At 35.8% G+C, this 15,850-nt stretch overlaps 1 protein-coding gene across 1 annotated transcript in view; it reads left to right on the forward strand.

The window, feature by feature from the left end:
* RYR2 (ryanodine receptor 2) overlaps positions 1 to 15,850 on the forward strand; it is a 537,004-nt gene that overhangs the window by 102,058 nt on the left and 419,096 nt on the right. Inside the window, exons 11-12 of the mRNA XM_088842508.1 lie at positions 5,708 to 5,872; positions 8,722 to 8,843. Coding sequence (XP_088698634.1) covers positions 5,708 to 5,872; positions 8,722 to 8,843 — 287 coding nt within the window. The remainder of the gene's footprint in view (positions 1 to 5,707; positions 5,873 to 8,721; positions 8,844 to 15,850) is intronic.

Consider the following 15,850-nt stretch of genomic DNA (forward strand, 5'->3'; position numbering starts at 1 on the left):
CTATTGGGTGCCAGGAGGGAGAGAGACTAAAAGGTACAAACTTCCAGTTACAAATCAATACGTCATAGGAATGAAATGTTCAGCATGGGGAATATAATTAATAATATTGTAGTATCTTAGATGACACATGGTAATTAGACAACATAGTGATGCTTCTGTAATGTATAGCATTATGATTGAATCACTGTGTTGTACACCTGGAGCTAACATAATGTTGTAGGCCAGTTATACTTCAAGTTTTAAAAATGGACATGCTGGAAAGAAATGCATCAAGATGTTAATGATGGTTATGTCTGGGAGAGATGAGGACTATAGGTGATCATTAATTTTTGATACCTTTATGTATTTGTCTGCAATGAACAGATTTTGCTTGTAAAATTAGAAAGACAACAACACCCTTAAAAATGAAGTAAGAAAACACAACAATAGCAACAACAAAAAAAAAGAAAAGAAAAAAAAGATGAGGTATATCAGTCAGAGTTTAACCAGAGAGATAGTGCCAGCATGAGAGACTTATATGAAGGGATGTTTTATATGGACTTGCTTTCTGAGATTGGAAAGCCTGCCGAGGAGTCTGTAGTGCAAAGGCCTGAAGAGGAAGATTGTAAGCAGAATGGAATCCATGGGACTCACTGTAGTCTCTGTGCTTAGTTCAGTTCAGTTCAGTTCAGTCGCTCAGTCGTGTCCAACTCTCTGCGACCCCATGAATCACAGCACGCCAGGCCTCCCTGTCCATCACCAACTCCCGGAGTTCACTCAAACTCATGTCCACAGAGTCGGTGATGCCATCCAGCCATCTCATTCTCTGTCGTCCCCTTCTCCTCCCGCCCCCAATCCCTCCCAGCATCAGAGTCTTTTCCAGTGAGTCAACTCTTCACATGAGGTGGCCAAAGTATTGCAGTTTCAGCTTTAGCATCAGTCCTTCCAATGAACACCCAGGATTGATCTCCTTTAGAATGGACTGGTTGGATCTCCTTGTAGTCCAAGGGACTCTCAAGAGTCTTCTCCAGCACCACAGTTCAAAAGCATCAATTCTTCGGCGATCAGCTTTCTTCACAGTCCAACTCTCACATCCATACATGACCACTGGAAAAACCATAGCCTTGACTAGACAGACCTTTGGTGGCAAAGTAATGTCTCTGCTTTTTAATATACTGTCAAGGTTGGTCATAACTTTCCTTCCAAGGAGTAAGTGTCTTTTAATTTCATGGCTGCAATCAGCATCTGCAGTGATTTTGGAGCCCAAAAAAATAAAGTCTGACACTGTTTCCACTGTTTTTCCATCTATTTCCCATGAAGTGATGGGACCAGATGCCATGATCTTTGTTTTCTGAATGTTGAGCTTCAAGCCAACCTTTTCACTCTCCTCTTTCACTTTCATCAAGGAAAGCCTAAATCCTCTGTTTCACCAGTTCAGGGTCGATGCATGTTACAGGATGCTCGGGGCTGGTGTGTAGGGATGACCCAGAGGGAGGATAAAGGGAGGAGGGAGGGGGGTTCAGGAAGGGGAACTCATGTACACCCGGGGCAGATTCATGTCAATGTATGGCAAAACCAACCAATATAATATTGTAAAATAATTAGCCTCCAATAAAAAAATAAAAAAAAAAAAGAAAGACCACACCCGATTAAGTATGACTCACCCTGGGAAGCCTCCCATTTTATTTGCTCCAAGTCAACTGAATAGAGACCCTGACTACATCTGCTGGGTCTTTTCACCTTTGCGGTGTAAGACAGTCTAATTGCAGAAGTGATACCCCATCATGTTCATTGGTTCTGCCCACACTCCAGGGGAGGGAAAATATGGTACAAGATTTTAGGGGCTTCTCCTAAGCCTCTGTGTCCTTGTTTCACTGTCCCCATGGAAGAGCCTCAAAGACCCTCTGTTATTGAGTCAGGTCTGCTGCTCGCTGCTCACAAAATCAATAGTCACAATTGTTGATAGAAAGGAAGGTTGCCTTGAATCAGAATAACTAGTCGTCTGGGGAGATGGTGGACTCAGCAACCCCCAAAACCACCTCTGAAGATTCTGCATGGCAGAAAGCTTTTAAAGGGAGACCAGGAAGTAATCTAGTGAAACACTGAGATCGGGGTCAGAGTCATGGCCATCCCCCACAGTGTGCAGGCTCACCAGCTTCTCGTGATCTTTCTTTAGATACTGCCTTGTTCACTCGGGAAGCTAGGGAACTGATCTGGTCACCTGTTAATTACTTATTCATTTCTGCTTCTTTGATTTAGGGAAAGTTGCAAACTATTGTGTGATGAAAAGATTTGAAAGGTGAGCTAGGGCTGAAAATGAATAGAGCATGGGGGTGCCTGGTTTAAGGTTAGTGAAGAGACAAAAGAGGGGCCTTCTACAAGCTGCTTAAATCTCCCAATACAGGAGAAGATTTAAAGCCCTTCTCTCCACAAACTCACCCACTGGAGTTTTTTCTCATGAAACTTCTGAACATCGGGGCTAAAGCTAGCTGTAATGTTTTTTTTTGCAGTTCTGCCCTGGATGGGCTAAGCTTGTCCTGGCCTGTCCGTCCCAGCAACTTCTCTTAACCTGCAGCATTGTTAGACTCATATTTCACAGTGACCAGCTATTCTTTGCCAAAATGGGCCCCTGTATAGAAACAAATACATTAATTTTTGACCTTTTAGCTCTCATAACTTTAGCCACTGTTTGTCTTAAGGAGAACTGGCTAGTACCAAAATACTGCATCATCTAAGGATGTAGGCCTTTGTCTTCTTTCTCTCAGCCACTTGACAGAATATCTGGGGACATTCAAGGAAAATTTCAGTTAATGCTAGAACAATCTCTTTGAACTACCTGGTCCATATAATTAAAACATAATGCTATTAGGACTAGTTTAAATTTCTTAATGAGTCTAATCTACAATGTTATGTCCAGTATATATAATTTAAGGAGAACAGTTGTTCAGACATAGTTTTGACTTAGTCATGAGCCAGATTGACATACCCAATGCCAAAACATCACTTTTTTTTTTTCAGGCTGATCTTTTATACTTCTGGAACCATATTAATATTTATTTGGAAATTAGATTTTCCAAGCATTCATGAGTAGGATTATTTGAATGCTGGGATTGGGGTTATTTTATTTTTTCTGAAGAGTGACTTTGTTTTTTTCAGGCAGTGAATCTTGCTGAACTGAAGCTCCAGTTTCTGTCTTTCTTTGGCAGTGGGCTGTTGCTTGTACTGTTTGTGCTCAGTTATTTTGGAGTCTAGCTGCTGCTGTCTACTAGGCCTCCCCTGGGTGTGCATAGTGTAGTGGTTAACAAGAATTGGCAGATTGCATAAACAGATTTTGTGGCTACTTTTCTCATCCAGGATTTAGCTCGTCTAATTTTTTTGTCTGCTTGTGAGCCCCAAACTGTGTCCTTTGATACCTCAAGTATCAAATAAGACAGAACCATTCTTCTGCTTGAGCTCCAAGCAGATTGGACAGGGCATGCCCCTAGGCAAAGGCTCCATCTTACAAATCACTTGGGTACTCTTTGTCTTTAAAGAGAAGTCTGCTGTTCACTTTCTGCTTTTGGTCTCTCTGAAATGCCTAACAACAGATTCTAAAAAATATTTTTTTCCAATTTTCTAACTGTTGTCTATGGGATGATTAGCCTAACTAAACTACAATCATTTCACAAAGCCAGAGTAACTAAGAAGAAAACTAAATCTAGATGATTTATAAAATATATCAAGGTAATGCTAAAACTAAAGGTCACTAATTTTGATATAGGTTAGCTAATATAGGGTTTTAGGAATCTGACTTCTCACCTAACTTGGACACTTTATTTCTGGTAATACAGACTAGTTTTCTGTTAGAAGCTTTTACCAGCTGTCATGTTCTTAACATGGTGATTGGTCAGATCATCTAGATTATTTTCACCTGAATGTCTCCTAAACTTGAGCTACAGAAAATGATAGGAAATAAAAAAAGGAAAGGACATGACTGGATTTTGTTCTTTTAAACAGCAAATAATCAAGTTTTTTTTTTTTTCTTCTTCTAATGTAACTTTAGCAGTTCTTACTTGACTTGAGGATCAGATTAATTACAAAAACATGGCCATCATGAAGTTTTGGAATTAAAAGTTCTAATTCAAAGAGTGATGTGAACCACTTCCGTAAAAAGCAAGCACAGCATACCTTTGCATTTGGTAGCTACGCTTTCTCAGAGCCCAATCCACAAGCCTATAAATAGACTACAAGCCAATTTCCTGGGATAAAGGAAAAACAAAAAGCGTGTTAGAAGCTCCTTGTTTTATTTTGAGGAGATAATTGCATTGTTATATATTTTCCCTAGAATTTAATTTTTCTATTTAAAGGGTTGGTTTAAGTAGACTTGTAGTTTATCTGGTTTGATAGAATGAAATTGGAATGGTTTATTATCTCTTTTATTGCAGATTCTTAGAATAGTGTTTCAGGTTATTTGCATAATGGTTAAATCAACTTAACTTATAATTGCATTAACTTTTTTATGTGATCTTGACCCTTTTTGCATTAAGAATCGAAACTCATTTAAGTTTTAATTTTCAATTGTTGACGGAATATCCATAATTATTTTGGAGTTGTTAATTATTAGTGTGGTATAATAGTGCCATAAGAAATCAAAATTTCTGTTTTACTTGAATTGTTCCTTTTGGTGGTTTAACAGACATAAAATTGACTCCAACCTAATTTTCAGAAACATTTATATAACTAGTACTGATTTCAAACAATGCTCAAACAGCCAAAGAGAGAGACAAAACTTAAAGTAAATTTAACAAGAAAATTAGAACAAGGACAATAAGAAACCACAAAAGAAGATATTGTAACCAAAAGAGTATTAGATTTTTTTTCCTGTTATTTTAAGAATTATACAGAACTTCAAGATATAATGAGTTTTTGAAGACCAGAATGAAACATGGAAGGGCAAATTAAAGGAAGAAGCATTAAAACAAATAAGGATTGAAAGGAAATATTTAGTTGGTATCAGAGGATAGATTGTTTCTTCCTAGCATTGGGAGCTCTGTAGTCCAAAAACTATATTGAAACTGAATTATACCCTTGATTAGTGTTATCATTATTCCTAACATCCTCATTAAAACAAAATTTATTATTACCATTATAAATGACAGCTTCATGGTCAAAATCATGAAAGTTTTTTAAAGTGTTTATTTTATCCCAGGTACTGTGCTGAAAGTGTTGCATTCATTATCTCATTTTTTCTGATCCTGTGGGGGAGGTTCTCTTGTTAGCTTTATTTACAGATGAGAAAACAGAGGCTTAAAAGCTTTGATTAACTTATCCTAAGGCCTCAGAGCTACTAAGTGGCAGAGATTAGGCTCAAAATTGGATTTTCTGTCCCCCCAACCTATACTCTTAGTCATCAATCATAAAAATAATAATCTGTAAAGAATATGAAGCCTAAATTACTGATTTTAAGGTTTCTAGCTTGGAGTTTGCCATGAAGCAATATGAAATTTTGTGTTATGGCCAAAATAATTTTCTACCCGTATGAATAATTCAGGAGTATGTTATTTATCTTTGTAATCTCCTACTCAGTTTCCAGTAGAGGTTGAACTGCTACAATAGAACATTTGACCATTATTATTTCAGAGGGCTACATTTTTCAAGGAACATGATTTACAACAAGGCAAAGTTCTTTTGATATTAAACCAGTATTTTTTAAAGCTTTTGCTTATCTTTTTTTTTTTGCCTCTTCCAGGAAAAATTGGATGTGGGAGTGAGAAAAGAAGTTGATGGCATGGGAACCTCTGAAATAAAATATGGAGATTCAGTATGTTACATACAGCATATCAATACAGGCTTGTGGCTAACTTACCAGTCTGTGGATGTGAAATCAGTGAGAATGGGATCCATACAACGTAAGGTAAGAATGTACAAAACACTGTCTATGACAGTCATTCTTAATGACTGAAAAACACAAATGCAAGACCAAAACAAGTAGCTAACACTCTCAGCCACTTCCTGTGTTATTTGCATGCTAGAGGTCCAGTCCTGCCCTGATGAGCTCTCTGGTTTTTGCATGGTGAGCAGTATTTGATGTTGTTTTGTTGTTGTTGTTTAGTTGCTCAGTCCTCTGACTTTTTTTGACTCCATGAACTGTATGGCCTGCCAGGCTCCTCTGTCCACAGGATTCTCCTATGGAGGGAATACTGAAGTGGTTTGCCATCTTCTCCTCCAGTAGACCACGTTTTATCAGCGCTCTCCACTTTGATCCATAGCTTTTGGGTGTCCCTGCATGGGGCGTGGCTCATCGCTTCATTGAGTTACATAAGCCCCTTCACCACCACAAGGCTGTGAACCATGAAAGGGTTGAAAGTTTAGTTTTCTTGTGCTTTTCATTATCACACCCAAGTCACGTGTATCTCAGCTTGCTGTCGTTTCATCTGTTCTGGCTGTTCATCTCAGGATGACTTCTTATTGTGAATTTTCACTCCTCTTTCACTGAAGTCATGCCTTCTTGCATCCTATAGACAATTAAACTAGTTTATATACTTAAACAATATTCTGCTATTTCATTTTATCTGGCTTTAATAAAATTAGATATGATTGATAAATTTTATCAGTTGAAGGGAGATAAAAATCATGTTTTAGTGTTTTTTACTTTGTTGATACGTTACTAGACATCACAATATTTAACAATCCTTATATTCATAGACTATACCCAGTTTGGCCTAGTTTATTATTATTCTTAAATCTTATTGGTTTCTACTTATATTTTATTTTAGAACTTACCTAGAATTGCCACATATATTCATTTGATAAATTTATGCATTAATTTTTCTTTGTTTATGGATATTTAAATTTGAAATTCATACAATTTTCAAATTTCGTGAAGTATTCTTTCCTTTGTCTTTTTTCAACCATTAGAAAATGTAGGTGACAGACTATGTAAAGATAGGCAGCAGTCATTGTTCACTTACTAGTCTACTATTAAAAGAGTATGTTTTCTTTGAAGGTTCATTAGAGCTCACTTGTGAAATTGTCTAGTCCTTTGATCTTTTAACATGAGTTTGAGTGAACTCCGGGAGTTGGTGATGGACAGGGAGGCCTGGTGTGCTGTGATTCATGGGGTCACGAAGAGTCGGACACGACTGAGCGACTGAACTGAACTGAACTGAACTGATGATCTTTTAAATATTGGATTTTAAATTTCCTTTCCAAACTTGTTAAATAAGTTGATTTCATCAAATTTTCTATGTTAAGGAGATTCCTTTTGATGATTTTTTTTAATTTGCTAGAAAGTCATCCATGTCCTCTGGGGTAGTTAGTTATGTTCTTAAAAAAAAAAATGGAGGGGGTTGTTAAGTTTCATACAGCATTGATTTATTATATTTTATAATTTTAATGTCTTTTGTTTCTTATATCATATTTCCTGTGTTTCTTTCTTTCAATTTTATCTTTGGCCTGCTTTGTGAGAGGTTAATCTCTTTCATTTATCTTCTCAAAAAATAAACATTTGGGGTTTATTCATCCTTACCTACTATATCATTTTCTTTCTAGTTCATTAAATTATCTTTTTATCTTAATTAATTCCTCTTTTCAATTTTGTTTTTGTTTTTTAGAGTCTTAAAATGAGTAATACATTGCTTCATTATGGTCTTTTTTTTTCTTTGTCAGTGAATGCAGTTAAGGCTTTGGGATTGACTTTGGGACTTCCCTGATGGTCCAGTGGTTAAGACTCCCAATTTCCACTGTAGGGGGCAAAGGTTCAATCTCTGGTAGAAGACATCACGATATTTAAGAATCCTTATATTCATAGACTAAACCCAGTTTGGTTTAGTCTGAGATGCCAGGTGTTCTGTGGAGTGGCAAAAAGAAAAAAAAATTTGAATAGAAACAAAGACTTTGTATCTCTGCCTCATGGATTTTAGTATAGGGAAAATCCTCTTTACATTGCTTTTTTAGAGTGTTTGTGATATTAGTTCTGGTTGCTAGTTTCGTTCAGTTTATCTGGTTAAATGTTCTGAAGACATGTTGCTGTTGGTGTTGAGTGAAGGGAGTTAGGCACATATGGTTTCATTTACATACAGTGCACAAGTGATCTTTGCTGTTGAAAGTCCTGAAGATGGGAAATACCTTGGAGAACAGGGACAGGAAGTGAGCACTAGGGGAGGTTTTAAGGTGCTGTAACATTCTCTTTCTTGATTGGGTGTTACACAGTTGTTTCACTTTGTAAAATTCATTCAGCTGTACAATTATCTCTTTATGTTGTATATTCCGAAATATAAAGAGTAACAAAAGAAATGATACAATAAAATACATTTTTTAAAAGAACTGAGATACCTTAGAAGCATTGTTCAGTGCTTGTAAATTAACCCTGCTATGTTCAGAATTATTGTATAACTGATATCCCATGCAATGTTTTCCTTTGCTTCTTTGTTCAAAGTTTGTTTAGACTGTGGATGAATTATTGAATATAGATATGTGAAAGCACTCTAATATTTGTTTTTCAAATCAATACATTTATTGATTTGTGCTTTTAACAACAGCTGATTCATCTTTAAAGCAACAGCTGAATAAATAAATTGAAGGATGAATTTGTACAGGGACGTGTGCATATCACTTTGCCTGACCATGACTGCGTACAGCCTGTTTCACCTGTCTTTAGACTCCGTTTATTGTCATGGCTCACCATTTTAAGTGCACATCTTCCTAACACCCATTTGAAGAAAAGATGTTGGGAGTAATGGAGTTATTTTTGCTTTCATTTAGGCTATTATGCATCATGAAGGACACATGGATGATGGCCTAAATTTATCCAGATCTCAGCATGAAGAATCACGGACAGCACGTGTCATCCGGAGCACAGTCTTCCTTTTTAATAGATTTATTAGGTACATTTTCCTTCTTTATTGTGGTTGCTTGATATTTTAGTTCAATTTCATTTTCAGATCACAAACAAACAATTCTAAAACATAATATGTTGGTAAATCTCATACAGTTTGTCAATTCTGCTGAACACTTTAGAAATGCTAGTTAGATGATTTTGTGTTTTTCTTTTCTAAACTGGAATATAGTTGATTTACAATGTGTTAGTTTCAGGTATATAGCAAAGTGGCTTAGTTGTACATATTCATATATCTGTGCTTTTTCAAATTCTGTTCCCTTATAGATTATTATAGAGTATTGAGTATATTTCCTTTAAATGATTTTTAAAGAAATGACTGTGGTTTTAGGAATTGTATGTGTAACTTATAATTGTTAGCTGTATGTGAGAATTATTCTATAACATACCCTTGTGCTAGCTCTTTCACACTGAGGGTGGTACTGCCTAGATACTTTGTGGATTTTGAACTTTTTTAAAGTGATTCTTGTAATTAGTAAGTTTTCCCATGTAATAATGGAAACAATTGCATATCTACAAAACTAAGTCTAACTTGTGTCCATAGTGTTTTCTAGGAACCTTATACCAATATATACTCTGGTTGGTGATAGGTATTATATCTGTTTTTACAATTGCCAATTTAAAGATGGGGAAAACTGATACATATGGGTACATGCTCTTCCCAAGTGGCTCAGGTGGTAAAGAAACCACCTGCCGATGCAGGAGACTTAAGAGATTCAACTTCGTTTCCTGGATCAGAAAGATCCCTGGAGGAGGAAATGGCAAGTCATTCCAGTTCTTATGTGGAGAATCCCCATGGATAGAGGAGCCTGGAGGGCTACATTTCATAGGATCACAGAGTCAGACATGACTGAAGCAACTGAATATGCATGCATGCATGTATGTATTTATAGTATATACATATTCATTTGTTACTGTTTAGTCACTCAGTCATGTCCAACTCTTTAAGACCCCATGGACTATAGCCCACCAGGCTCCTCTGTCCATGGGATTTCCCAGGCAAGAATACTGGAGTGGGTTGCCATTTCCTTCTCCACATATTTATTTATAATGATACTTAGTTTTTTAACAATTTGCACTGATATGCAAATTGTTAAAAAACCAATAAGTATATCTCGTAATTATTGGCCAGGTTTCTTCATTTATTTTTTCTTTGTGATTTGCCCTATTATTTGATAATATTTATATTAGGCCATTATGAGCTTTTTCTAAGTTAGAGATATTTCCTATATAAATTGTAAATATTTCCCCATGTTTTTGGTTTGGAAAAGATCTTAAAGTGTTTTTTCCATCATGGTTTGTTCAATAAATCATGTCTTGGTTTTACAGCATATAAAAGACTTTTACCACCTAAGATTATATGAATGTTAATTATTCTTTGCTTCTTTTATAAACCATTGCTCTGTGTGTGCATTTCTGTGCATACTTTCATGAAATCAAAGCATGTGCACAGCATTCAGCTTCATCATATCCTTAGTATTTATCTCAATTCTCTGTCTCATATAAATCCTAACCCTTTTCAGATGGAGTAATGCTTGCTGGAGTAGGCATCATCAGATTCTTATTTTTTATAATAATATTTTAACTGTGAAATTGTACCTTATTTAGGATCAATTCAACCTAGAAATTTTCCATCTTGTCCTTTTCATGCTGTTGCTGTTGCTGCTGCTGCTAAGTCACTTCAGTTGTGTCCGACTCTGTGTGACCCCATAGACGGAAGCCCACCAGGCTCTCCTGTCCCTGGGATTCTCCAGGCAAGAACACTGGAGTGGGTTTCCATTTCCTTCTCCAAAGTGTGAAAGTGAAAAGTGAAAGTGAAGTTGCTCATAGTTCTTCTTTAATACTGCTCAATCAGTTCTATTGAGGAAAATAACCATACATCTTTAAAATAGCCTGTTCTTTGTGTAGTCTATCCATCAGTACTGACTTCTTCAACTACAGAAGTTTTATTACAGTGTGACTTGTGTGGTGTTTTCAGAGGCACTGTTGAGATTCCATTTGGCAAGAAAGAGCTAGCTTAATAACAGAAAAAAATTATTTGTTTTAAAGTATATTTGTTCAGAAAGATACTGTATCAGTGTTTAGACTTAATGTAGTGATGCTGTGCCTTAAGTGACATTTTCTATGTTGATCAAGATACGATAATTCATCTTGGATGTGATTGACTTTAACACATTTGCTCTTTGCTCAAGAGTACTCATATATTTTTTTTAAACCTGTGATTTGGAAGATTAATTTTAGTATCTTAATTCTTGCTTAATTAATTAGAGAACCAAACATGCAAAATTTGGGTTCTGAGGCAAAAGTACTTACTATTTTCCTTCCTAATAAAATTCAATTTTTATTTGGGTTATTTGAATGAAATTCATTCATTATACTTCTCTTGATAAAATAGGTTAGTTATATAACCCATATTTAACTTTGGATAGCTCTCTATATCCAAGGATTTTGCATCTATAGATTCAACCAACCGTGGATCAATAATATTAGAAAAAAATTCCAGAGTGTTTCAAAAAGCAAAACTTGAATTTAAAGCATGATGGCAACTATTTGCATAGCATTTATATTGTATTTAAAACTAGTACTATGTAGGAGATGATTTAAAGTATACAGAAGAATATTAGTAGGTTCTATGAAAGTGAAATTTCACTTGTATGTGGAATCTTTTTTTTTAAAGATACAAATATACCTAATGTCCAAACAAAAATAGATCCATAGACTTAGAAACAAACTTACAACTACCAAAAGTGAAAGAGGACAGGAGCAATTAATTAGGAGTTTGGGATTAACAAAATCACACTACTGTATTTAAAGTAGTTAAAGAAGTAGGACCTACGGGATAGTTCAGGGGACTATACTCAATATGTTTTAGTAATATTTATGTGTGTGTGTGCGTGCATGTGCACGTGCATGTGCGCACACATGCTCAGTTGCTCAGTCATTCCCAACTCTTTGTGACCCCATGGACTGTAGCCTACTAGGCTCTTCTGTCCATTGGATTCTCCAGTCAAGAATACTGAAGCGTGTAGCCATTTCCTTCTTTAGGGGATCTTCCCAATGCAGGGATTGAACCTGGGCCTCCTGCATTGCAGACAGATTCTTACCTTCTGAGCCACCAGGAAACCCATACTATACCATTATTATATAAGGGACTTGAGCATAAATTTTGATATCTGAGGGAGGTCCTGGAACTGAGGGAGGGATAATTAGTTAAAAAGATCTGATTCCCGGTCTGATCTGTAATCTTTCTTTTTTCTGCTTCCCTTGGGTTTAATTTGCTCTTCTTTTGATTTTAGAAGATGAAGGCTGATATCATTAATTTGAGACCTTTCCTATGTCCTTTAGTGCTAAAATATCTGTCCTTAGTGTCCCCTGTCACTTTTTGTTGTGCTGTGTTTAAATTTTCTTTTAATTGCTTCTTTGACCAATAGGTTGTTTAGTATTCAAATATTTGTGTTGTGCTTAGTTTTTCAGTCATATCCGACTCTTTGTGACCCCATGGACTGTAGCCCGCCAGCCTCCTCTGTCCATGGGGATTCTCCAGGCAAGAATACTGAAGTGGGTTGCCATGCCCTCCTCTTCCACATATTTGGGATTTTCCAAAGATCCTTCTCTTACTGATTTCTAACTTAATATCTTTGAGGTCAGAAAACATACTTAAAAGATTGAGTGCTTTTAAATTTATCCAGATGTGACTTATGGCCCAGGAAGTACCATAAAGCAAAACTTGAATTTGCTGCCTGCTGGAAACTATTTACATAGTATTTACATTGTAATGTCTACCCTAAGTAATCTAGAGATGTCTTAGGTACATTGGAGGATGTGCATAGGTTGATGCAGAGGCAGGCATGACTACTTCAATTCAACCTGAAAAAATTATATCCCTCACTGTCACTGAACCAGGAACAGTGTTATAACTCAGTCTAAGAATGGATTCCTCTTTTGTTAGCTTTATAACCAAGATCATACGAATCAACTCAGTCACAAGTCCTTTCAGACATTTTTATAATGTATGCTGTTAGTTGCTCTTTGAGGAAATGTTCGATCTTATTAAGTATTCTGTGTACACTGGGAAATAAATGTTCCATGTGCCCATTCTCCTCTTATTGAGTAGAGTACTAACAAGTGTCCATTTGATCTAGTTGGCTGATAATGTTGTTTAGATTGTTTCCTTACTGATTTTCAGTCTGTATGTTCTATTCATTATTGAGAGAAGGGTATTGAACTTTCTGACTATAATTGGATCTTTCTACTTCTCCGTGGCAGTTCTGTTTTTTTTTTTTTTCTTCATGTATTTTGAAGCTCTGTTGTTAGATTCATAAAAATTTAGGGTATAATAAACTGGCCCCTTTATTATGAAATCACCTTTTAAAAATCCCTGATATTTGCTATGACATCAATGTTAATATTGAACTCCTGCTTTCTTGCTTTTCTCGGTGTTAGCATTGTATATTTTTTAAAGAAATTTTACTTTTAACTTATTTGCATCTTTTAAGGGCATTTCTTTTATGTAGTATGTAGTTAGGTCTTGAATTATTATCCACTTTGACAATCGCTTCCTTTTAACTGTAAAATTTAGTCCATTTATATTTCTATGATTATTGATATAGAGTTTTGTCTGCCATCTTATTATTCCTTTTGTGTTTGTCTTATGTGGTCTTTGTACCCTTCCCTTCGTTTTCTGCCTTCTTTTGTGTTGTTTGAATATTTTCTGAAATTCTATCTTAATCTTGTTTTTCTTGGCTTATTAGTTATAATTTTTTGTCATTTTCATGGTTGCTTAAGATTTTTAGTGTATGTCATTAACTTGTAATTTCAAGTCATTTTATCTCTATGAATAATACAAGAACATTTCAATAGAATACTTCTCTCCCAAACTTTGTCATGTTTTTGTCATACATTTGGGTTTTATTGATATTATAAACCCCAAACTACATTTTTATAATTTTTATTTCAGGTTAGATTTTTTTACAAGAGATTTAAATACACACAAAAACATTTAACATTTTGCGCCCAGAGTTACCATTGTAGTTGTTTTTGTCTTCATTATTTTACTGAGAATTTGCATTTCCTTTAGGTAGTTTATCTTTATTCCCAAAGTTCTTCTTTTTACATTTCTTATGGTGCAGGTCAGTTGGAGATGAGCACTTTTGGCCACTGTACTTATTTCTGAAATGTTCTTATTTTACCTTAATTTTAAGTGATTTTTTTCCCCTGGGTATAATATTCTCAGCCGAGTATTTTTTGGTTCATTGATTTTTCTTTTTACTGATGATTATCTTTTATTCTTGGTCATTTTTGTTTGGTTGTCAGACATTGTAAATTTATTGGGTACTGTATATTTTTGTCTTCCTATCAATGTTTTTAAGATTTTTCTGGAAGGCAGTTAAGTTACTCAGTCAAGTTTGATTCTTCTGGAATTTTCTTTTCGAATTTTTGGGTTGGGAGCAGAGCAGGGTTGAATCTAGGGCTAGTTATTCTCTGCTATTGAAGCAAGCCTATCTGTTTCCTCAACTTGGTGCCCCATAAATTATGAGGACTTCTAGTCTGGCTGATGGAAGGAGGTTGACTTCAGAACCTGTGTAAGGGTTGACTACTGTCCCCTCTAATCATTTCGGGGGGTTCTGTTCCCTGCTGAAGGCAGTTTTCTCATGTGTACATGTTGATCAGTAGTTGGCTGAATATTTGAAAGGGATCCTCTTTAGTCCTCTAGAGTCCACTCTTGCAGAGCTGTCTCCTCTCTGGTACTGTGTCCTGCAAACTCTAGCACGCTTGGTATTCCAGACTCAGCGATGTCTCCTCAACTCGGTGAGTCTTCTGTGCCTCACTTGGGTTCCCTTACCTACTGCATCATAGCTTAGAAATTCTTCTAAGGCAAACTGGAACAGCTGTACAGCTCACCTTGGCTGTTACCCCATCTGTCCTTTGTATCTTGATGTTCAGTGTCTTGAAATGTGTTCTTCCCCAAATATTTAGTCTGGTATATTTTGGGGGCTGTAGCGAGGGAGGGGAGAAGGAAATGGCAACCCACTCCAGTGTTCTTGCCTGGAGAATCCCAGGGACGGGGGAGCCTGGTGGGCTGCCGTCTATGGGGTCGCACAGAGTCGGACACGACTGAAGCGACTTAGCAGCAGCAGCAGCAGCAGCGAGGGAGGAATTGTTTCAGAAGAGAGTAAATGCTGTCCCTGTTCACTTTATCTTGTCCAAAAGTAATTCAAAAGTTGACACGTGTAATTCTTACTTCAGGATGAGATTCCATGTTTCCTCTGGCAAATGTAGTCTAATCTTTTCTACTTCTTTCTTTATATTTATTCTCTTTTCGATTTCTCACCACAAGCCTATCACTAAGGTACTGTCTTTTCCTGAGTTACCCAGCCTCTCCTTTTAAAATCTCTTTCTCTACTGTGATCATGTAACAGTTACCATGGATGAACATAATGAGTCTCTTTTCCTTTTCTTTTACACTTACCTAACCTTAATTGTGTATTCATTTTTTAAAAATTTAAAGTTTATTTTAGCTTTTTTTTTCCCCTCTTCTTTCTGGAATACCTACCTGCTGGTTATATTGTTCATCATGTCTATATATGTGTATCTGTATATATAGATTTATTTATGTGCTTGTTAATATTACTGAATTATTTGAATTCCTGAATTTATATAGCTTTACTGTAACCTGATATAATTTAATATAGCTTCTTTAATATCCCTTAGAAACTGAAAAATTTTACATGATTATAAAATTGTAAAGGGTATGTTAAGTAGCATAATTTGACCCTTCTATCACATTCATAAAATCACTAAAAGTATTTAAAACCTCAATATCTCTACAATATTCAGATATTTTTCAAGCTAATTTTTTAGATATTCATTTTATTAATATAGATTCATATAGTATTAAAAGCCTTATTTAAAATATGTAAACTCAGACCTTTTTTATTTTGTAGAGTGAAAGTCAAAATCTGTTTTGTGTTTATGCATTGGTATTTTTCTTATGTA

This window comes from Moschus berezovskii, chromosome 12 (assembly GCF_049115385.1).
Source record: "Moschus berezovskii isolate FMDL1 chromosome 12, NW_MosBer_1.0, whole genome shotgun sequence".
Lineage (NCBI taxonomy): Eukaryota > Metazoa > Chordata > Mammalia > Artiodactyla > Moschidae > Moschus > Moschus berezovskii.